At 38.6% G+C, this 24,652-nt stretch overlaps 1 protein-coding gene across 1 annotated transcript in view; it reads right to left on the bottom strand.

Annotated features, from left to right (window-relative positions):
- The window catches only part of CARS1 (cysteinyl-tRNA synthetase 1), a 736,066-nt gene that overhangs the window by 694,991 nt on the left and 16,423 nt on the right, over nt 1-24,652 (bottom strand). The window contains exon 2 of the mRNA XM_044059397.1: nt 23,149-23,394. Within this exon, the coding sequence (XP_043915332.1) occupies nt 23,149-23,394 (246 nt within the window). The remainder of the gene's footprint in view (nt 1-23,148; nt 23,395-24,652) is intronic.

The following is a 24,652-nucleotide window of genomic DNA, read 5'->3' as shown; positions in this document are numbered from 1 at the left end:
AGTACGGGGTTCAGGAACCATACCCAGAGCCTTTGGTCAACATCATACTGATTACATACCCTACCCACTCAAATATATGAATGAAACTATCAAACTTATCCCCCTCTGTAAAACTGAGGAAGAAATTTAATATCCTTTTGTGTTTCTGGGGTCCAGTTACTCCCTTCCCCATTAACTCCATGATTCTAGTAAAAAGAGTCAGCATCTCCTTTTTGGGCTGCCTCTGCCGCTTTTCCACAGCTTCCATTTCCAAATGCCTGGCCTCCAACTCAAATCTCTTTAGCTCTTGATGGATTTTTTAAGTCCTCTGCACAAAGGTTGAGCTGTCCATTCCTGGAGTGTTGTACATCTCCACGGCCAATCTGATAGTCTTCCTGGTTGCTGTTTTCTGATGCAGCTGTGACCAAAGCTGCAATCATGTCTGCCGTAGTCAGGTTTCCCTGCACCATTCCTTTAGCCTGGCAAATTTCAGCCAACTGGCTCCTTGTCAGCTTTCCATACCCCTCTGCTGACATGCTTGCCTGCTCTCCTTGACTAACTAAGCTCACAAAAGAAATAAAACAATTGTTCATAGGTTGGTACTAGGCTATCAGCCCTAGGGCCTATACAAGCCTAGGCATAACAATTCCCTGGCTATTTCTTCCCACACTGTTTACTTCCCTGGACCCCTGTCTAGCAAGGAGACTGACGTGATCCCCGGGGTGAATTTTCTTTCTCCCATCCAATCATCAAGGTTCCTTTTGAAGAGGGCCAAAGAGGCACTCTGACATGTATGGGCAATCTATTCCAGAGTCTGGGGAGTCTCTGGGTCAGGAACCTATCCCTCCAGCATTTTTTATTTATGGTGATGACACCGTTTAGATCCTGGAGCGTGTGGCTCTGAGGGATTGGGATTTCTTTAAGTGAAGCATGTCCAACAGCTCTGGGTTTGACATGGCCTTGTATGTTAAGCAGAGATCACCTCTGAGTAGACTATATGCGACAGAGTATAGCTGGAGTTTTTTTTAAGGCGGTCAGCGTAGGGCATCTGCTTTAGGCCTGTGATTCTTTTAGTGAGGCATTTCTGCGGCCTTTCCAGTTGTTGCAGATGTCTTGAGAGGTACATACCAAACGGGGCGTTGTATTCTATAATGGGTCTAATGAGTACAGTGGGACAATGACCTCCTTTTTTCTGGATAAAAAGCCCTTAGTGAGGAGGTGTGCCACATAGGATTTCCTGACTGTTGTGGCGATGTGGTTATTGAAGGTGAGACCACTGTCCACCTGTGTCCCAAAGTCTCATCACATTTTCGGTGTTTAGTGTGCTGCCACCTATATGGTAATTCACGGATACATGTGTTTTTCCCCAAAGGGGATAACTATACATTTCTTGGCATTGAGCTTGAGCCCATGGCTCTGGCACAAAGCATCTGTTTCTGTAAGGCCCTTTCCTAGAGTATCCACATCATTTGGGGATTCAATAATGGCTCCCAGTTTGCAGTCATCTGCGAACTTTGTTAGCCAGAGTCCCTTAGTGTTGGCCTGTACTTCAAAGAAGTAGATGCCAAACAAGAGCGGTCCCAGGACTGAACCCTGAGGTATTCCACTTGTCTGGAGCTGGATTTGGAGTTGGCTACTTTTACAGTGTGGGTTCTATCAGTAAGCCAGTTAGCAACCCATTGGGTGATGTAGGGATTAATGCCCAGCTTAGTAAGTTTATCTATGATTCCAGAGTGGGGGATGGTGTCAAAGGCCTTGGCAAGGTCTAGATAGGCTGTGTGTACCACCTTACCCTTGTCCATGGCTCTGGAGACTGATTTGAAGAAGTCAATCAGGTTCAGGAGACAAGATCGGCCCTTCACGAAACCAAACTGGGTGGGGTCCAGTATTTGAAGGCTGCCAATGTCTTTGTTTATAAGTTCCATGATAATACGCTCCATGGCCTTGCAGATAAGGCTTGTCAGACTGATGGGATGGTAGTTTCCAGGATCCAAGGTGGATCCCGCCTTGTGGAGTGGGATAACTGTAGCTCTGCACCACTCAGTGGGCACGAAACCTGAGGTGAGGCTATGATTAAACATGACACTTAGGTGAGGTGCCAGTTCATATAGTACACAGCCCCGGATGTCATCTGGTCCCATGGATGCTGTATTCTTAGCTTTGGAGAGTGCATTTTTTACCAGTGTGGCCGTTATTACCGGAATTTGTCAATCTTCCGGTATTGAGATGGACTATTTACGGGGTGAGAGGGGGGGTGAAGTTGGCACTGAATCGGGGTGAGAGGGGGGGTGAAGTTGGCACTGAATCGATCTGCCAGAATATTGGCAATATCCTTGGGATCAGTATATTTAATGCCATTCTGTTTTAGCTCAGAGCAGATCTGAGCATTGCCATTTAGATTATTGACATAGTTATAGAATGCCTTGTGGTTGTCTTTGGAATATTTGGCAATTTTATTTTCGTAACTAGCTCTGGAGGATTTTATGAGGGATCTCAGTTTCTTTTACTGAGGCTGGTAAGGGAGTTTTTTGCATCCTGGGATTTTCCTCTTTTCTGCAACAGTTTCTTCCTTTTGTTGTAAAGTTTGTTTATGGCAGGGGACCACCAGATTGGCTTCCTTTTTTTGGATGAGAGCATCTTGGTTCTATTTGGGATGGCACGATTTATGCATGAGTGGATGTGCTCGTACAGTGCCTTAGTGTAGGATTCAGCAGTTGAACTTTCAGTTCCCGTCTGCATGGGTGTCATGACGTTTGTCACTTCTGACTTGAGTAGCATGAAGTTGGCTTTGGAGAAGTTTTTTTATAGAGGTTTCCTTACTGGGGGTGGGGGTGGGGGTGGGATGTGGATGTTAAGGGTGATTAGCTTATGGTCAGACCTGACTAACGAGGGGGTGATGACCATGGGTGTGGAGCATCAATTTCCCATGTTGGTAATGACCAGGTCTAGGATATTGGAGCCCCTGGTGGGACTATGGATTAGTTGATCCAGGGCATTGGAATTTATGAATTCCAAGAACCGTTGGGCAAAGGTGTTGGTACATGAGTAGTTTTCCCAGTTAATGGCAGGGTAGTTAAAAATCACCCAGCATTAGGGTGTTTGGTTCTATCTTAATATTTTCCAGTAGGTTTAGAAAGGTGTAGTGAGAATCATGGGGTATGGTGGGGGATCTGTAGCAAGCTACAATTTGGATTGCAGTCTTACTTAGTATTGGTTGCACCTGGAGAATTCCAGACGCACTGTGTTGGGCAACTAGCCTGCTGGTGTGAATATCCTTGGTGAATATTGACACTCCTCCACCTTTAGTGTTTCGGTCCTGGTTCGGTGGCCAAAAAGTGTGGTAAGAGTTGTAGCCTGGTATTACAGGGGTGCTCTCTGGAGCCTTGAACCAGGTCTCAGTTACTGCACAGATATCAATGTTCTCCATTTTTAGGAGTGCCTCGAGAGAGTGCATTTTGAGGTTTAGACTTCTAGCATTGAGTAGCATTACCTTCAGGATTTTGCATGCTTGTACCTGTTATGGTGGTGGTTTTGTCATTTGAACTTTGCCTAAAAAAAGGCACTATATGGGTGGCAAGAGCCTTAGCCAGTAACCTGAATCCCAGGGGCGACAGGTGCAGAACATCTCTAGCAAAGCATAGTGGTCTGTCAATCATGTTGACCCAGGCAGACAGATACTGGATCCCCTTTGAATGACACCAGAAGCTTAGCCAATTGAAATCAATCATTTTGTCCTTGTATTGTGGGTATCATTCTGGGCAAAGGCAGGATGCTACTCAGGGCTAGGGTCATACCTGCCTGGGCCACGTGATCAGAGAGCTCTTCCATGTCTCTTTTCATGTAGTCCAGGGAGGTATGTCTCAAGTCATTCACTCCAACATGGACAATGACAGAGTCATATTTGTACTTGTTGTGGAGTAACTTGAGTGCATGCGTTATGTGGCTGATCCTGGCACCCGATATTCACTGTGTGGCTGATTTAACAGTACAAAAACACCTTCAGTGACTGCTGTACACAAGCTACAGGAATTCACTAACCACACCACTACAAGCTAATTAGTATGTGCCAACCAATTAATATGTGGTGTGGATATCCCACCACTGCCAAACAATTAATATGGGATGCCCATGCACTGGCCCAGCAATCAAGGAGCCTCAATCTTCGCCACTAACACCAGTGAGGGGCATCCACAATGGGAAGGATAACAAATACACACACAGTAAAGTACAATCTCCCTTAACAGCACACAGAGATAACAGTCAGTCTGGGGCTGGTTTCTCCCTTTCTCTCCAGATCCTCAACAAGACTCCCCACTGGCACAGCTATAGGGTCCAGATCTCAGCCTAGTGGCCAAGCTAAAACTTCCAGCATCCTCTCTGTCCAACCAGTATTTTGTGTCCCTGCCCAAGTAGCTGACACACACACACTTTGAGATAAGAGTTATATACAAACACACAGACACTCTTGGGGAAGGCTGGCACAGGTTCTCCATCTGTGCCCCTTGTGCCCCTTCTGCCTAGACTATACGATAGTATCGCTTGCTACCAACCACTAATATCAGCTACTAATAAGGCGCTTATCAAAGGGTGTCCGATTATTATTGTGCAATACTATTATCCAAATGGTAAGTGTGCCGAACAGCAAGGCTTATTTGGAGTGGCCTGGACAGTATCACTATATACATGCAATGCACTCCAGAACTTAAATTATCTCTACATAAAACAGCCACAATTGAAAGATTTAAAAATATTTAATAATAAATAAGAACACAAGACAAAACTTTTTACACATTGCTAGTCAAAAGTTCAAAGATCACAGAAAAATGCTTAAAATAATACAGTAGAAAAGTTCTGACATCAATACAGTAAAACAGCTAGACTAAACTTCCTATATCCTATCTATATCCAAGAGCAAACACAGTTCTAAAACACACCTACATACAGAGCAAGGCATTGCTGGTGATGTTGTCAGTTCTGAAAACTGAATGCAAAATGCCCTGATTCTCTCTCTCTCTGTCCTTAAATTGATAACACAGTACCATTGACTCTCTTCAGATTACATCATTATTCTCCGTTTCTCAGGCTAACAGAAACTCAGACTGTAACAGCCCTTTTGATCTTGCAGCTGGTCAGGAAGCCACAGCAATAAAAGACATTATACATGTAAATTCTAGCCATTAACTCTGGTCTCAAAACAATAAGAATAAATTCTTCATTCAGACATCTCAGGTCCGAGTTTTGAGCTCAATTATACAATGCTTGACTTATCAGCTTTCCTCCAGCAAAGTGCAATGAGGTTACATTTTTGAAGTTCAACATTTACCATAATTTTCTTACATTTAAGAGAACAAGCATGTGGCTTACATTAATATTTACAAAATGACAGAAATATCAAAATCGTATCTAGCTAGGCTGGCAATCTTCACAACAGCTGTCAGAAAAACACCGTATTTACCTTTTGACTTCTAATTCCATGCCATAACAGCTGAAAAAAAAAAGCACTGTAGAAGTCAAAAGAGCTTCATTTGAAGCATAACTTATTTCCACATAAGAAGAAACTACTGTCTTGGCTACTAGCCTTTATGGTAACTCAAATGTTTCTGGGCTCCTAGCCAAGGCACTAGCTGCTTTCTATGTGAAAATAAAAGTTATATGTTTTAACTGAAGTTCCTTTGACTTCTACAGTGTTTTAATTTTCACCTGTGAGACATATTGTTCCAGAACAGGCTCTGCAAGCAGGAAATCTTTAGTGTAAGCACTCAGGGCAAGTGTGTGGATCAGAAATCAGAGTGTGCTAGCACAATGGCATCCTCACAACTGTAGATGTTTTTTCTTAATAATGAACCCATCCCCTACCTGGATAGCTGACCTGCCAAACAGACTACTCTACCCTATCCCGCTGGCTGACTCTTCAGGATCACATTCATAGCCCAAGGGCCTATGTAAGCCTAGCAAGCAAGGTTCCATAGCTTATGCCACCCAAGAAAGTTATTATCCTGTGCCACTGTCCAGCAGAGACACAGAAGTGATCCCAGGGGTGTATTTCCTATTTCCCATCCACTCATCAAGATTGTTCTTGAAGAGTGCTAATGAAGAACTTTGCTTGACATAGATGGATAGCTTGTTCCAGAGTATAGGAAGTCTCTGGGACATGAATCTTTCCCTCCAGCGTGTCCTGTTTATTGTGGTAACAAGGTTTAGGTCCCTAGAGTGTGTAGCTCGGAGGGATTGGGATTTCTTTAGGTGTAACATGTCCAACAGCTCTGGGTTTGACATAGCTTTATATGTTAGGCAGAGATCACCTCAGAGTAGGCGATATGCTACGGAGTAAAGCTGGAGTTTTTTGAGGCGGTCAGTGTAGGGCATTTGTTTGAGGCCAGTAATCCTCTTTGTGAGGTACTTCTGCGGCCTTTCCAGCTGCTACAGAGGTCTTGTGAGGTACATTCCAAAAGGGGCGTTGTACTTTATAATGGGTCTAATGAGTGACGAGTAGAGGGGAACAATATCTTTTTTCTAACCTACATGGCTTATTGGTGATATATAACTTACAGGAAGAAATACCTACCAAGTTAATTTTTTCTTGCACTTGCTTCTACAATTTTCATATTAACTGTACATTTTCATATTACCTGTAAATACTTTGGAGGACTCCAGACTTGAATAATCTTTTTTTTCTGAACAAAGTTTCCATGCTTCAGGCTAGGGCACACTGTTCTGTCACAGTTCCATCTCTGCTACTCAAAACAGTGCCAGGCCTTTTACATTGACAAGCTCAGGCAGAATTGTTTAATTTATTTACTGACATTTGATTACTGGGAAAGTCCAGCTAGGAAGAAGCCCATTTTCAGAGGAATAATTATTCAATCTTCAGAAATAAAACACAAACATCTGCAGTTTAAATAATTATAACAAATTAGACATAATATAAAAACATTGGTTAAGAAATGATACAAGGTATATGACAATCATTTAATATTTATAGAAATTTTAGACAGCTTGGAGAAATTAAAGGTAAATTAATCTAACACAAACAGGAATTGCAATATGAAGTGAGGGAAAAACAGGATTATGGTATATTTTTGAGAGAAAAAAGTCAGGAAGAGAATTAGATAGCAGTAAGGAAGTAAGTGAAAAAGAGAGTGCAAGAAGAAGGTATAACAAATGAAAATGAACTTGTTCACATTTAGGGACACAGTTTATCCTGGTTTTGAGCAAGAACAGAGCCAGATTTTAGCTAGGAAATCTTTCAGAGTGGTTTTAAAAGATGGAAGGGTACAGATCTGATGGATACAGGGAAGGAGTTCCAAGCCTTAGTAATCTTCTACTAGTACAGATAATGCCCAGCAGATTTGCTAGGTCTGTAGATAGACAGGAGGTTTTGGTCAAGGGATTGCAATGACAGACTGGGAACATACTTGTGCTGAATGTTCTTTTAGTGCTGGACAGGCAGATGGATGCTGGTTAAACAAACAGTTTCTTAGTTTGCAGGAGAGCACATGGATCACAGAAGCACCTTTAGTTATACATTATGACAGGGCTTTCTGTTAGCTTGTCTAATTCACTTGTCTGTAGAGAGGTATGTCCAGTTTACAGAAGACTTGCTGTTTAACATTTACTCAAGTTTGGTAGAGTTTGAAGCCTTTATAGGGCACATCTATGGGACTGATTTTTCATTCACCACAAAGGTGAATAAAAAAAAAAAAAGAATTAGTCATATTTATGGGTTGTCAAACAAGGTAAAGAAAACGGAAACTGCATCAAACACTTCTGCCAGCTAAAGCATGCACCCTGATCATTAGATAAAATCCTTATGATATAGAGAGTTCTACAGGTTATATAAATAAAGGTATTCAGAAGTACTACAGTATTTAGTTACAAATGAAAAGGTCAACTGAAGTGAGTTATTCTGAACAATTCTTACTGTCATTTAAAAAGTGGCTAAAGATGAAAGAGATTTGGGAGGATGTGTGAAAGTTCAGGGAAGGCAGAATAGGTTCCATTTAGAAGACTGACTGTTCAGAAAGTCGTGAGTGGACAAGTGATCCGGTGTGGCGACCCCTAACTGGGAAAAGCCAAAAGAAGAAGACTGTTCAGGAAGTCAAACTTCATATGATCGAGACCAAATGATCAACTTTTTTTTTTTTTAAGAGTCAAAGCATTTGTCGGGAGATCACAGTAGCGTGGGGAATGGGGAATTTGCCCTTTTCCCCACTGCAGTATGATGTCTAAGCTGGTATACATACTTTGCAGGAGGTGCTGGGGGTGCAGGGCATAGAAGATCAGAAAAGGCAGTGGACATGGCCTGCTTCAACTTCAGCAAAGCATCAAATATGGTGCCAGATAAAACACTAGTAAAAAAAATGTCACATTTGGAGTGAAATTAGGGGGTTGTAGTATAGGTAAAACATTGTCTTCACAATTAAGAGACATGGGATTTCAGTAGACGTTCACGACAAGAAATCAGTAACTACAGGGGAGACATAGGGATTGACATGAACCAGGTCATTTTGGTGCTTTTAAAAGGAATCTCACAGAAAGGTTGTTTTTTTTTTTGCTCATGACTACTTACTTATTTATGAAACCAAGATGTCCACATGGGTCAGACACACATACAGGGAAAGGTCAAAGAGAAAAGCTTCAGAAGTTCTGATAGCAACATTCACGAGCAAATAATATATAAAGAATAGCATTTTATATAAGAAAAAAATGAATACAAATAATATTTATATACAAAATGAAATGTGAAATAATTCAGGAGGTACAACAGAAGCACACACCTGAAGGGCTGCATGCACAGACAAGAAAATAATGAACAGTCAGCATTACCAAATATTCAGATTAGTTCACATTCTTAACTGCTAGCAAATTAGTGACACAGTAAACTAAACTAAATGTAAACATTAGGCTAACTCAGCATTTCAGGGCCAACAGTATACAACAAAGTTATACCTGAAAGTAAATTAACAGAACAATGTGAAATAAAGATTAAAAACTCTCTCTCTCATATATATATATATATATATATATATATACACACACACACACACACACACAAATATATATTATATATAATACATACACTGGATATAAATGTATATTATATATATATATATGAGGCCAAGGAATATTCTTTACAGAGTGTCCAGAAAGGGAAAACGGTGTTTTGAATATACAAGCAGAAAGGCCGAAACAACACAGATGGAAATATACTGTATGAAGACTTTCGGAGTGTGTGTGTGTGTGGGGGAGGGTGCTTTGGAAGAATTATTTGGGAAGCAGAAGTGTCCAGGAAACATAGCAGACAGCAAACAATGTGAAGACACAACTGGCAATATCACATTTGCAAGTCCTGCAATGTAGAAAACAAGATTTTATATCAGGAAATTTGTTTTTTTATAGAAAAGTTTGTCCAGTATTCACAAAAGCAAATGCCCTGTAGGTTCTTGTAGAAACAGAGAGCTCTTGGAAATTCATACAATCTGACTAAAAATTAAACAAAAGAGGTGTGGAGCAGTTTTATGCATAAACTCAAGCAAGACACAATACTGAACTTTGCAGGCTGCACCTGTAATAAGTTTGCTTGTTCTACAGTAAAAAAAATACAAACCAAATAACAGCCAAGGAAACAGTTGGGAATTAGATATTTCTTGACCTCTTTGAAACCAAGCTAAACATATTTCACCTTGTTTTAAGACACAGTAAGTAGACAGCTTTTTTTTATATATAATTTCTGTACATGCAGCTGAAATTTCAATTTACTTTCAAAGTAAAAGCATTCCAAGTATAGGAGGACTTCAATGCCCGACAACTTTGATAATAAAATGTAGGTAACAGTATAAATCGTGCTACATAAATTAAGGAATAAGAATACAACCATTCCCTTCAATGTGTGCTAGCACAATGGCATCCTGACAACTGTAAATGTTTTTTTCTTAATAATGAACCCATCCCCTCCCTGGATAGCTGACCTGCCAAACAGACTACTCTACCCTATTCGGTATTAGGATATGTAAATTCAGTCTTGGTATTACATTCTGATTTTGAAGGATACATCTTAAATCTGATTTTATTGATCAGTTTTCCAGACTGGGAAAACAATGCTCTTAGCAAGGTTGTACAAAAGTACAGTTATCACTACTGGCAAATCTAGACACCAAAGGGCAGCTCAACAGTCAATGGCTTGTTCAACAGTCATATCTAAAAGCATTAGAATAGAAACAGCGAAAACATTGTTCAGCATATACACATAACATAGCCAACAGTTCTACGATACAAACTGCAGTTTCACATCGCCACTGTGACGGGATAATTAACTCACAGGCTGGAAACTACCAAAGGGTTAAAACTTAATGCTTAGACAGGAACCCTGAACAACCTAGGGGAAAATAATGTGATTCTCATAAAACTGCATGCAGTAGGTATGTAATCTTCCAGTCTTAATGCAGCAAGATAGGTAAACAGCATTCATAATCTAAGCAAAAGTGATCTAGGACCTACAAAAATAAAAAGTGAAGAACAAATTGCCTGAACAATATATAAAAATAGTACAAATTACCACAATAAGAGCTCACTGAGAATTCACTTCAAGCCGCATATGCCGATCTGCTATATAATGAATGGTGCACACTGCATGTAGGGCATAAACAGATACTATTGTTGATGAATGATTTTAACAAAAACTTGCTATCTTGTTAATGAGGATATGCCAATTGAAGGAAAGCATATTATACCATGACCCCCCCAAAACGTGCACGCTGATTGGCCAGCGTGCACATTGTAAATCGAGTTATACTAATGGAAAAAGGTCCGGTCACCTGGACTTTTTTCCATTAGTATAACTCTACTTTTAAAACACTGTCTCGCTATGTTAAATGGGTTTAACATAGCGAGATAGCTTTAAAATAAGCAACTGAGATCTCCGTTGCTTATTTTAAAGCTGTCTCGCTATGCTAAACCCATTTAACATAGCGAGACAGGTTTTAAAAAAAAAGCAACAGAGAAAGCAAGATCTCCGTTGCTTTTTTACTGTTTCGCTATGTTAAATGGGTTTAACATAGCGAGACAGTTTTAAAATAAGCAACGGACATCTCCGTTGCTTATTTTAAAACTGTCTCGCTATGTAGCGAAAACAGTAAAAAAAAAAAAGCAACGGAGATCTTGCTTTCTCCGTTGCTTTTGCCCACAGCTCTGATATACTGCGCAGGCGCGCAGTACATCAGAACTGCCGCGGATGCCAGACATCTGCGGAAGGGCAGTAAACAGGCATTATACTATGCCATTATTTAAGAAAAGTAATAGTTTCTTTTCTTAAATAATGTCATAATAATAGCAATAACCACTTCTGGTGTGGGTAATGCTGTATTTACCCATGGTTGGCTTTGTTTGGTCCCTCAGGCTTCGCCCTCGGGACCAAACCATGCCAACCGTGGGTAAATCCAGCATTACCCACACCCAGGCGTGGGTTATTGCTGTAGTAATTCTACTGAACACTCCTAAAACTTGTTTTAACAGCTTGGCAAGCACATTTGGCTTCAAAAGGTAAAAGTTATTTTGATTTAAAAAGAACTGCATTCCTTAAAACTTTGATTAATACAGTAAATTTCTGACCATATGACCAATGAATATATAAGAGAAGGACGAAAGAAAATAAAGGGTTGAAAGCATGTAGGACGGGGGCTAAAAAAACTGTTGACATTAGCTTTAAAGCAAATAAAGAAATATTAAGGCAACCTAGCTGTAGGCAACACTGAAACCAGAAATTTGAGAACAAGGTATGGTTCAACAGAACATCCAAGATAGCTGCACAATAAATCAACAGGCTGACTTGAGCTCTCACAGTGTGAGAACAGAAGTAATTCAAGTTTCAACTTTGGTACACAAGATGGCTTCCAGTAATTAAGAGGAAAAATTAATCAAATAGACTCAGAGGTGATATATTCATTCAGTGTTTCATTTAAACAAGTCACATAAACAGAAAAGAAGAAAAAAACAGAATAAGTTTTAACTAGCTATTCAGATGAACTGGAAAAATCAGAGGCTGAAATGAAGAAAAGACTGGCCAAGCAGGGGGCTTTGCAAAGCCAGTGGTTTCAAAAAGTAGACTTAGAAGACAGAGCATACAGATAAATCTTAAAATCCTGAGATTTTCTATAGTACTTGGGCAACAGGAAAGAACAGACTGCATTAATTGCATGAAAGTACAAATAAGCAACTAGACTAGTATTGCATAGCAGGACTTGTTAATTGAGGGGTCATATTGTGTGTACGCTCCCAAATCTGCCCATGAAAACAAACATACAAGACCTACTGTATAGTAAAGATGCAATCATACCTGCAGAAAGCGTTGCACCTGACAAAGCTGTGGCAGAAGCGAAAAGTATTAAAAACTGTGGACAGCAAAGTGTTTGCAAATAATGATTATTCACTGTACAGCAGGTAGAAGAGAAACTTATCCTAGCAATCTGGGTACGTCAAAAGGCAGATATGAAATTCAAACTGCTGTATCCAGCAGTTTTCAGAACACTATCTGGAAGATCAAAGACTTTTATTTATGCAGAACAGGCTAAGAAGGAAATAAAGTTTATCCAATAAAGAGTGAGCCAGCACAATTGTTTTGTTAGAAGAATGAAATGCAAGAGTGCTTTCTGATAAGATACTCTGTTCTTGTTAGAAGAATGAAAAGCAAAGGCTACATTAGTAAAATATGTACTTAAACATTAAATGGTTCAGCAATACCTATAATTATGGGGAAATAAGATGAAGTATTTATGTGTAGGGAATAAAAATAATTATTTATAGCAGCAAATGGTATGCAAGAAGAGACTAAACAAAAGGTTATCATAAACTTGAGAAACTGGAGACTCATGGTCACAGATATGGATAGTAAGATACAAGAAGAGAAAATGTTTTTAGTCCCTTTACTTTTATACACAGGTTATGCATGTTTTATCAACCACATGAGAAGTTGCAAATGATAGTTAATAAAGAGCTGAAGGAATGCATTTGGGAGGGCAAGAGTTAAGTTGATTTTCTCCACAAAACAAAGTTCATTGGTATTTACTATGCTAATGACCACAAGGGCCTTTTTAAGCCTAGCCATGCATCTCAAATCTCTGACAAGTTCTGATACCCTTGATAAGTGTAAGCATGGGCCTGGGAGATGAACCATTTATAGTTACCTGTTTGTATCAGAGACATAGGTGCCAAACCAGGGATGCATTTTCTGTTTCCCATCCAATTGTCCAAGTTGCACTTGAATTGGATTAGGGAGGAACTCTATTTTACATGGATGGAGAGCCTGTTCCATAGACAGGGTAGTCTCTGGGATACATAGCTATCTCTCCAGCAGGTCCTATCTATATCACAGGAAAGGTTCAAGTCTTTAGAATGGGTAATTCTGGTACAGTTTGCTTTGTGGATATACAGGAGGTTCATCCAAGTGGGGTCTGACAATGCCCTATATGCCAGGCATAGATCTCCCCTCAAAAGCCTGTAGGAGACATAAAGAGATAGGGCCTTGAGGCAGTCTGCATAGAACATATTACTTCTGCCCTGTATTCTTTTAGTGAGGAGCCTCTGTGGACATTCCAGTTGTTGGATATGCCTGGATAGGTACATACCAAAGGGGGTATTGTACTCAATGACAGGTCTGATGAATGCCAAATGCAGGGGAACAATGACTTCCTTGGACTTAGATGCCATACTTTTGCTTATAAGTTGCCTAACATAGAATGATTTTCTCACCACTGCAGATACATGATGATCAAAGGCTAGATTGTTATCTTGTGTGTGTCGCCAAGTCCCTGACTACTGGGTCAACTCTAAGGGGGGTGTTGTCAATATGATAGTTACCAGGGATGGATGGACTTCCCAAAGGATACTATTATGCATTTCTTGGCGTTTAGTTTTAGTCCATGACTCTGAGCCCAGTTGTTTGTCTGTGTCAGCAGCGCCTGGAGAACATTTGTGTCAGTGTAAGATTCAATGACCGCTCCTAATTTGCAATCATCTGCAAATTTAGTCAGCCAGAGACCACTGACATTGGCCTTGACTTCTAAGAAGTAAACGCCAAAAAAGGAGCAGCCCAAGGACTGATCCCCGAGGGACTCCACTTGTGACTGGCATCTTTGTTGAGGTGGACTTCCCAATTATAACTTCCTGAGTCCTGTCTGTGAGCCAGTTGGCTATCCACTGGGTGACATATTAGTCTGTACCCAAGCTCTTGAGTTTGTCAACAATGCCCAAGTGAGGTATTGTGTTAAATGCCTTGGCCAGGTCAAGGTAGGCAGTGTGAACAACTTTGCCCTCATCCACTGCTTTGGCCTTTGGTGACCTTCTCAAAGAAGTTCACCAGGTTGAGTAGGCATGATCTGCCCTTTACGAAACCAAACTGGGTTGGGTCCAGTGTCTGGAGGCTTACAAAATCTCTATTGATCATCTCCATGATAATTCTTTCCATGGCATTACATACAAGACTAGTGAGACTTATGGGTCTGTAGTATCCGGGGTCAGTAGATAGGCCACCTTTGTGCAGAGGGATGACTGCTGCCTTTCTCCATTCATGAGATATGAAGCCTGTTTGAAGGCTACAGTTAAAATAGTAATTCCAGAGGCCCTGATAGGTCATGTTTCATGCCATTTAGAAGGCATCCTGGGATAGTGTCTGGGGCCATTGATGCAGTGTTCTTGGTCTTAAGAGTGAGCATTAAGGACCTGTTCCCTAGTGATAGTAGGGGGGAGTTATATTTGATGATATTTCCTGAGGGAAGATTGAGAGGGAGAGAGAGGAGTAAAGTTGGAGCGGAATTTATCAGCCAGGAGGTTTGCTACATCTTCTGGCTCAGTATAGGTAGCTCCATTTACAATGAGCTCTGCACACAACTGTGTACTGCCTTTGAGGTTGCGGACATAGCTAAAGAATGCTTTGTGGTTGTTCTTGGCTTGGGAGCCAAACTTACCTCAAAGTTGGCTTTGGTAGACTAGCTGTCCTCCGAGTTGTTTGTTTAGTTTAGAGTACTTTTATCCTGCTGGGTGCTGCACCTCCTAATTTTTGCCATGATTTTCTTCCTCCCATTATACATCCGATTAATTTTGCGATTCCACCAGGGTGCCTTGTTTTTTTTTTTTACTTAGTTCTGTACTTCCTCCTGGTGGGTACAGCTGCCTCTACACAGCTTGTACAGTGTTTCTGTGAACAGTTCTGCATAGGCAGAAGTATTCTCAGGGTTTACAGGGGCTTGAAATTTTGCCAGGTTTTCACTTAATAGCAGGTGGTTAGCCTTAGAATAGTTTCTGAATATTTCCCGGTTTAGCTGGGGGTCCAGGTTTCATTTTTACTTCAAAGGAGACCATTTTGTGTGGTTTATGATTACCTGATTTGAAGGGATAATTTACGGCTATGTAGTTAAGGGTCACAGAGATACAGCAGAAGAAGGTTAAAGGGGAAAGGGAATATGATGGAAAGAAGACGGTGGATTTTAAGAAATAAAGATAGCGAGCAGAATTCTGGATGCAGATCCAGAAACAGAACAGCAACAACTACACATAACATTATATTCATAAAGCAGCAGAAGGCATTCTAAGAACCAAGCCAATATGGGAGTGGAGAAAGAAGAGTTTGCCAATGCGCATGACTGCAAGCAGTGGTATAAAAAAGTCAAGTGGGGCTGTAATTTACTTGATAAAAAAAGGATTAGTAGCAGTGTATAGGAAACAAGAAAGGGATAGAGAATTGATGAATGAAAGAAAAGCTTTGGTAGAGTTTTTAGTGGTGTCAAGAACAGAAAATGCTGTTAAAAATGAATATTAGTAGGGCAGATAAAATACTGCATTATAACTAAGAATCAGAGCAGGTCAGAAAAGACTGGAAAGGTAATTAAAAAAATGAACAAGGGGAGGACATCTGTATAGCTCCCAAGTAAGTATGCAACAACTTCCAGAAGGTTAGAGTTTCAACTTAGAAAGGTTTGTGTAGGGATCTTATACACCAAGCACACAGTAAATGCTGGATCTATGAAGGGAAAGAGCTAATTTGGAGTGTAATGAGAAGGCAAATTTTAAAAACTCTTACAGAAAACTTTTGTTAGAAATGTTGGTGGGCGGGCAGTAAAGCAGTTGTAACTAAAGAAAATTATTCTTTTGAGCTGAAATACAGGATCTGAATGGCCTAGGTATTGTAAGTCCTTACTAAGTTTAATTCTATTGACAACCAAAAAAGCAATTACTAGAGAATGTAAATCAAACTATGACCTAAATGTAATTGAGGTACTGAATATTGTATAGCAGACAAATTGGAAGTTGGATCTTTACATCAGGACGAGGAATAGTCAGGTTTTACGGATGGCAGTAATTGAGTAGTTTATAACACTAGAGTGAACAATACACATTTTCTTTTTAACGATTATGTTGTTGTTGTTTATTACATGGAAAAATGAAATATCACTTTGGCTGGTTTGTTTCTTTTTCTGCTGATGTACATGTACCTATATTAGTTCAACTGTGATTTAATAAAGATGTTACAAAAAAAAAAAAAAAAAAAAAAAACAGTAAACCATGAACTCTTAATGAGCTACATCTTTGATCAGTTAAAACTGAATAGCTAATCAGTGGTACACCTATGAACTGCCTGATCTGGTGGTTAGGGCAATGTGTTAAGGCAACAAGCTGCCCCTATAGCCCAGGGTATAGGGTTTGAGTCCTTCCACCTCCTTTTGCCTGTTACATGACTCTGAGAAAGTCACTTAACCATGTCACTTCTGAAAAGGGACACATGCCCAGTGGGCTTATCTAATTAAACAACGTAAAGAAAGAATTGTCTGCCATTCAAAAGATATCTGTGATAAAGAAATAAAACTGGACTTGTTATATCTTATAACATATTAATTTATGAGGAGCACATGATTGTTGCCAAATTTTAAAAAAAAAATGGTTTAGTCAATTATGATGGAGAAAGACAAAAGAAACCAGAAAAGGCTTTAGGCAATTAGAACTTTAAATAAGTGGTTTAAGGCAATAGGATTTTTGAGAGAAGTACAGAAACTGTTTTTTTATGTGCAATGCTGTAATGTTTCAAAGGAATCTACAAGTGAAGATTCAAGGGAAGGAAAAGTTTTCCCCTGAAAGTGGATCAAAACTACAGTACATAAATGAAGTCTTATATAATTCTGTTTTTTGGTCCCCTCAGACTTCCTCTTTATTGGCCCAGGCTCCAGTACCCTGCATCCAACACTGGGTCCACCAGCTATTCTCCTATTCCCCCAGACTTAACTCCAGTATTGCTGGAACTGGTCAATTATCCTAATGGTATCCTGGGTGCTCATACGGTCTGTGCTTCTGTCCAGGTTTTATTTTTAATGTCCCAGATACACAAATTTCCCCACCCCCACTCCTGCACATTCCTTGATTTGAGTCAGACGGCAACTATTCTGTTTGGGCCATGCTTCCCCTTAGAAACCTTGGACAGGCATGCCCATACCTTCCTTGCTGTTTCATGAGTTACCTGAACTGCTAATCAAACCTAGGAGGTATTCAGGACTTATCCCTCTATCCCACTAGGGCATCTTAAGTTAAATAAATGTTATTTAAAAATATAAAACTTATTTTCATTTGCTGACTGGGGAAATCCATCTGGGTGTAGAATCCCTATTCAGAGTAGGATCATGGAGAAAAGCTCCATTGGTACATTACAAGATACAACATAAATTAATACAGGTTAATTAAAATGAGTGTCATATTTGACAGTGCAGCAATTTTAAGTGGTAGGACATTGGACTTGTTCATAATACATAAAAACATAATGAATAAAAAATATATATTCACAGTAGTACAATCACAATATAATGCTGAAAAGGAATATATTATATACATACACTGGTAGTGTAACAGCTGTAAACATGGATATGCATGAGTAAACATACAGATAGCTGTATTAAAGTAGGAGTTAAGATAATAAATGCAGGTTGAATTATGATAAAATACACTTGAACGGGTAGATTATCAAGTTAAAGGCATAATATTAGTTGAGTAAACAAAACAAAGGCAATAGCAGTAAATGATGTACCCACCCACGAATTGGTCCAACGATATCCATATTTATGGGGTCATGATAAAATGAAGTATTTAGGAGTATGGATTAGAAATGACTGTGGTGACAGCTAAGGACATGTGTGAAGAGACTAATATACACTTGAATGGGTAGATTATCAAGTTAAAGGCATAATGTTAGTTGAGGAGACAAAACAAAGGCAATAGCAGTAAATTATGTAATGTACCCACGCACGAATTGGTCCAACAATATCTATATTTATGGGGCCATGACAAAATTAAGTATTTAGGAGTATGGATTAGAAATGACTCTGGTGGCAGCTAAGGACATGTGGGAAGAGACTAAACAGAAGATAATACAAAAATTGAGAAAGTGGAAGTTTTGTTATATGGATACTAATATACAAGCCATTAAAATGTTTTTAGTCCCTTACAGGTCAGCCATACATTTAAATCAACCAGAGGAGAAGAAAAGAGTTGAAGGATTTTATCTGGGAAGGGAAGACAGCAAGGGTCAAGTGGGATAAACGATTCTACCAATAGAACAAGGTGGACTAGGATTACCTAATTTGAGGGGGTAATTTACAGCAACACAGTTAAGGCTCGTATACGTAGCACAAGTAGAAAAATATAACTCAAAAGTGGAAAGGAATGATGTTGACACAGGAAGGAAGTTCAAGAAATAAGGAGACATTGGGGTTTTGTATGCAGTCTCTTAAGGAGAACAAACAAAATCATACAGAGTATTATACTCGCAAAATAGCAGGGAGTATTCAAAGAACCAAACCAACATGAGAATGGAAAAAAAAAAGATTCTGCTGATAGGGTTGACTGTAGTCAGGGATACAGATAATAGGCAAGAGGGGGCTGGAATATATTGGAGAAAACTGGCAAAGGAACCAAAGTATTGGAAGCAAATAACTAGAATGGGAAGAGGCCAAAAATTTATTTGGACTGCAGGTTAGAGATAGTCTTCCCTATCAAGGATTGATATCAGAGTACAGGCAAAGGGAAAGAAATAGGGGTTCCTAAATGAAAGGCCAGCACTGGTAGAGTTTTTAATAGAATCTAGACCAGAAGCTGCCGTTAAAAAAGGAATAATTAGTAAAGCTTATAAAATATTGCATGATAAAGTAATTCACAAAGAGACAATGGGGGGATGTATGCATATCTCCCAAGTATACAACAAAGTCTAGAAGATTTAGGATCTTTGCTTGGAAGTGTTTACATAGGTATTTTTATACCCCAAGTAGACTCCAAAGGATTTTTCCTCAGGTGGATAATAAATGTTGTAGGTGTGACAGGCAGGAAATAGGTAGCTGGGAAAATATTTGCTGGAGGTGTGATGAGCTGGAAGACTTTTGGGATTCCCTGCAGAATGCTCGGTCAGAGATGCTGGGTGAGCGGATTGGACTGACTGGGGAGATGATTTTTTTGAGTTATGCTACAGAATCAGAATTGACTAGACATAGTAAAGCCTTGCTGAGTCTAATTGTGGTGGCTGCCAAAAAAGTGATTACTAGAAAATGGAAATCAAAGTCTAGACCAAGTTTACTAGAAGTAGTGAATATAGTAACAGAAATAAAACAACTGGAAATGGGATCTTTAGAAAAGGGAAGAACAAACTACATAGGAAAAAATGGAAATTGTGGGAATAATATATGCAGAGCAGGAACGAAGTTTAAGAGGCAGGATTTGAATGAGCTATAATGCTCAACTGACAATGACTGGATGGTTTATAAGTGATGTATAATGTTTACAACTACAGTCATTTCAGTGGTGTCTACGATGTAAACTTTTTGCAACTAAAGTGATGTAATTGTGTATGCTTTTCATTTATATTAATACAAGATTGCCTTTGTCATATGTGTAAATTTAATAAAAATGTTTGGAAAAACAAGTTAGTTAGTTGAGGAGACTAGTGTCAACACATGTCAGTCTAAGGGTAGAGAGTATAGCTGTAGTTGAGAGACTTACCCTGGGATTCATTAACGCATATTCTAAGTGCACATAGTTCTGTGCGAGTAGACAACACAAGCATAACTCACACCTTCCTCCTTCTCATTTATTTTTCCAACTGATTTTCCTGCAGCCTTAAATACTGAGGAGAATGCATAAAGGTTACCAAAAGGTATTAACTACATGTACACTTAGTAAAATCTTTCTGAGTGACTGGAAAGCACAAAAAATGTCGTAGGGATGTTCTTGAATACAGATCGTGCACACTTAGTGTAGGAGTTAATGAATCTGGCCTTTAGACCACATACATTTATTTGCATTTCAGTCTTCAATGTTTACTACTTTAGTCCAAATATTCTGGGGTCTGACAGACACGTGGAAGAGTGGGGGTAAAGGAGAGGGTTCTTTGTGTTAGAGCTGGCCTGTTGAGGAGCAAAAGCATTGTTAGGTGACCATGAGATGGCCTTTTAGATGATCTTTGCAAGTGCACAGGGTGTTAGACAGTCTTAGTTGCAGATGTACTGAGTTCCATAGTTTGGGAATGCGAATGGATTATTGGGCTTCCTGTGCAGAGCTTTAACTTTGTGAATGGATAGTAAGGCTTTGTTTATTGTAGACTTCTGGGCAGTAAGTAGGTTTGGAAGACACTTTTTAGGCAGGGACACATTAGTTTTTTTTTTTGTACAAGACAGTAAGCAGCAGGTAGTTGTGAGTAGCTGACATAATGAGGTAGTTCTAGCCAGCTAAGTTTGAGGGCAGTACAGAGATGGGCCCTATAAGGGAGGTTACAAGCAATACTGGCAACTGCTGAAGAACTGTTGTAGCTTGGAGATTTGGTTGGCATGGAGATTTACAAGTAGTGTTGGTAGCACATAGGTGGATGCTATTATTTTTTCTAAAAGGTTCATTAAAGCACTATTTTAATAAGTATACTGCTCCATGTTTTTGATGTGTTGCTTTGATTACATCGACAAACAAAATAAAGACAATTTTCAACCCATTCTTGGCAATTCTCACTAATTATAGCTAGCTCTAGTGACAGGAGATTTTTGTAATTCCAGCTATATCATAAGCTGAACACGTTTCTCTTCAATAAAGCTTGCTTGGCATTTCTCACTCTCATTTTATAAATGAAGATTACCAAAAGTAAATTTTGTGCAAAACAACAAACAAATGACCTGTTACTAAAGTATCACTTTTGTAGGTCACAGCAGAAAAAAATGACATGGTAAACTTGTACCTTCTGAGCAAGTTACCAAGTTTAAATTCAGTTAAATCAGTGAATGAGAAAGGTACATAGGGTTTTACAATTAATTAAAATCAGCCACAATGTTTTTATAATTAATTAAAATCAGCCACAATGTTATGTACAAAGATTAAAGCATATTAGGACAAACATTACTCTTCAAAGCATAAAAAACTGAGTAAAGGTAATTTAATTAGCTTCACCCTAGACACCAAGAGAATTCTAAAGCATGTATGCATTTCTGCAAAAACTTCACTTGCATCCAAAACAGCTATGGTTCAAGCAAGTATTTTTTTCTAAACATTATTTAAAATTGATAACAATATGCTAGGAATCGTTCTGTTAGATATACAACTGTATTTAATAGAGGATAGTTAAGAGAACAGGATTTTATTAGCATTTTGTTGCAGAGATAAAGGAAATGATACCAGTCTTACTTTCCTAAGAGGAACTGTGCACAGTTAATGTAGTCATCTTTCTAGGATTTTTAGTAAAAAGCATTACAACTGAGTTTTCAAATATTTCCTCTAGACAAAGGTAATTTTCAAAGTAGCAAGACATAAAAAAAACAACTGCATTATATATATATGCAGTTTACAACAGGAGTATGTTGTGTTTTTTTAATTACATATGCATAGTCAGTATGTTTAAATCCTATAACCACTAAATATAGATTGTTATCAGAAGCTCAATATAACAGATATTTTGTTTAGTTGCAAATCTGGTGAGAATAACACTTGTCAATTACTATTTGCAAGAACAGCAATCAAAGCATTAAGCAGTCTATACATTAGTTGCCATTTTTCAATTGTTACTCCAAGTTTTTGTAGAAATGTGCATCAGAGATCATGTATTTATCTCTGATAAAATGATTCTTTCTTCTGGCTCTTGTTTTCAAAACACATTTAATTTACCTTCCCTTACAATGTGCTGTTTAAATTTATCAGCTCTTATTCTTGGCATTGCACTCTGTTCTGCAAACTGTTAGTTTGACAAATCTTTTCTCAACAATTATTTACTGTGGAGATTTCTGGCAACCATAAACTATGTAAAATTTGGGTCCCTGTCAGAAGGATGAAAGCTCACAACAGCAAACATCAAAAGACCAAACAAGGAACATCGAAAACCTGGAAGGGCAAAAAACAAAAAAAAAAACAGAACATCTGCATTTTTGCAGTGGGGGGGGGGGGCAAGACCTTCACCCCAATCCCCTGCAAATTGTGCATACAAACTCAGAGATCATACCACAATGGGGAAAGGAGCAAAACCCAAATCCCCACTTTATCATGATCCTGCACTATCAGGGTCTTTATTGTTTGATCTTCTTGGTTTTCAGTGCTCCTGGTGTTTCAGTGCTCCTGGTTCAATCTTTTGACATTTGCTCTTGTGAAGTTTTTGTCCTTCTGATAGGAGCTGTAAAATTCTATTTTTGAGAATTTTTTATGTAACTTCTTGCACGGTATAAAGAAAATATGCCCAGTATTTTCCTTGGAAAAGGATGAAGGTTGGAAAACCTTTTTTCAAACATTTTGTAGACCCAATTCATTGATAAAAATAAGATTATGAGCATTTGTTCAAGACAAATGTCTGCCCATTCAGTGATAAAAAACAATAGAAGCTTAACAGATTTGAATTTCTGTTAGACATTAAGACATTGTGGCTGATTTTCATGCTGAAGAAAAGGAATGGTGTTCAAGTACTTTGCTATGCCACTTCAAGGTGGAGTTAACTTGTCAACAATCATCAGATTTTAAATATATCTTTGCCATTTTCCAAAATCATAACTCACTACAAAAAGAAAAAGTATGACAGAACAAAATAAACATCTGTTTAGTTTACTCTTCAGAAACAAAAAAATAAAAATACTAAGTGTTAACTAAGGTGGCTTTCAAGTATGTACAACCTCTATGTTTTGTACTCACTTGTGTGGACTGTCTGATAGTTCACACATTCACTGCTGCCTCCATATACTGCTTCTATATGTTTATACCACCGGTTCAAGTGGCAGTATTTGACAGGAGGTGGCCCCAAAAACTGCCTGAATGCATCCACATCTGCCTGTGAAAAGGTGAACCCAACGACATAACTACGAGTGCTGAAGAATTCATTCAGAGCTTTCAGCCTGGCCTCCGCTCCTTTAATATTCAGGAGCCTTTCATAGTCAAAAGCTGAAAAAGGTACACACAAACACTAGTTTAGAAGGAAAGTGAATCAATCTTCCATGATATACAAAAGTAGCATTCTGAAAGCAGTAAAGAGAAAAAGAAAGATGAAGTAAATCAGGTAAGAATACATGCTCACAAGAATAAAAGCTCTCAGGACAAACAATACATGGAAATATACTTTATACCCATAATTTGATGTACAACAAACTAAAGGGTAAAATGAATGACAGTTTTTTTTTCTTGTGTTTCGGATACAGATTAGATCAATGGTTACTGTCATTTAGATACTACCTCTGAAATGTTCTAGTGATTTTGTTCCACCTTTTTTACATGAAGGTGTGCAACCATTTTCAGCTATGGTTATTTTTTCTTTAGAACATGCACAAAGAATTTATGCAAACTGGGAATTCTTTTGTTTATAAATCTATCTAAAGATTAATGGAAAGTTCTTAAGGAGATGGGGGAACAACAAGAACTGATCTTAAAACCTTCAGACAAAAGGGAATTGTTTAGTAGTTATGCATGCTAAACAATATATGGAAATGTGCATGGAACATCTTAGCAATAGTGAAGTATATTCAAAGGTGACATTGTGTGAATATCAAAATGCCCAAAAGGAATTTCAGAATTTACTTTTTAAAGGCTATAGAATTGGGTATTTTTCTAAACAAGATGTAGATAAAAAATTATACAATGAAAATAATTCTATGGTTTATTTTTATTGCTTACCCAAGCTCCATAAAAGTATGCAACATCCCCCAGGCAGGCCCATTATTTCTGCTGCTAATTATTTTTTTTACATAATGTAGGTGTATTTCTTCATAGTTATTTACTACCTTATGTTATGAAGTTACCATCTTTTATAAAAGATTTTTTTTGATTTTTTTAGTCAAAATTAAAGATATTGAGTGGACTGAAGAAATGTATTGGGTATCTGTTGATGTTAAAAGCTTGTATACTTCTATTCAACATCAATACGGTTTAGAAGTTGTTAAGCTTTTTCTGGGAGACATTCCACTAAGTAATTATGTATTAGAACTAGCTGAATTTTGTCTAATAATTATTTCTGTTTTTGTGAAGATGTTTATGTTCAGAAAATGGGCACTGCCATGGGTGCATCTTCTGTCCCTGGTTATGCCAGTCTCTTTATGGGCCTATATGAGGTGGAATATTTATACAAACATTAGTTCTTTAGAACTTCTCTTGTTTCCTGCCATAGATTTATAGATGACTTAGTGTTTCTATATAAAGGTGGTATGGC

The sequence above is a fragment of the Protopterus annectens genome, chromosome 17.part0 (genome assembly GCF_019279795.1).
Source record: "Protopterus annectens isolate FY-2018-M chromosome 17.part0, PAN1.0, whole genome shotgun sequence".
In the NCBI taxonomy this organism is placed as follows: Eukaryota; Metazoa; Chordata; order Ceratodontiformes; family Protopteridae; genus Protopterus; species Protopterus annectens.
Note: the sequence above shows the minus strand (reverse complement) of the source record. Positions and strands in the feature narration are given on the sequence as shown.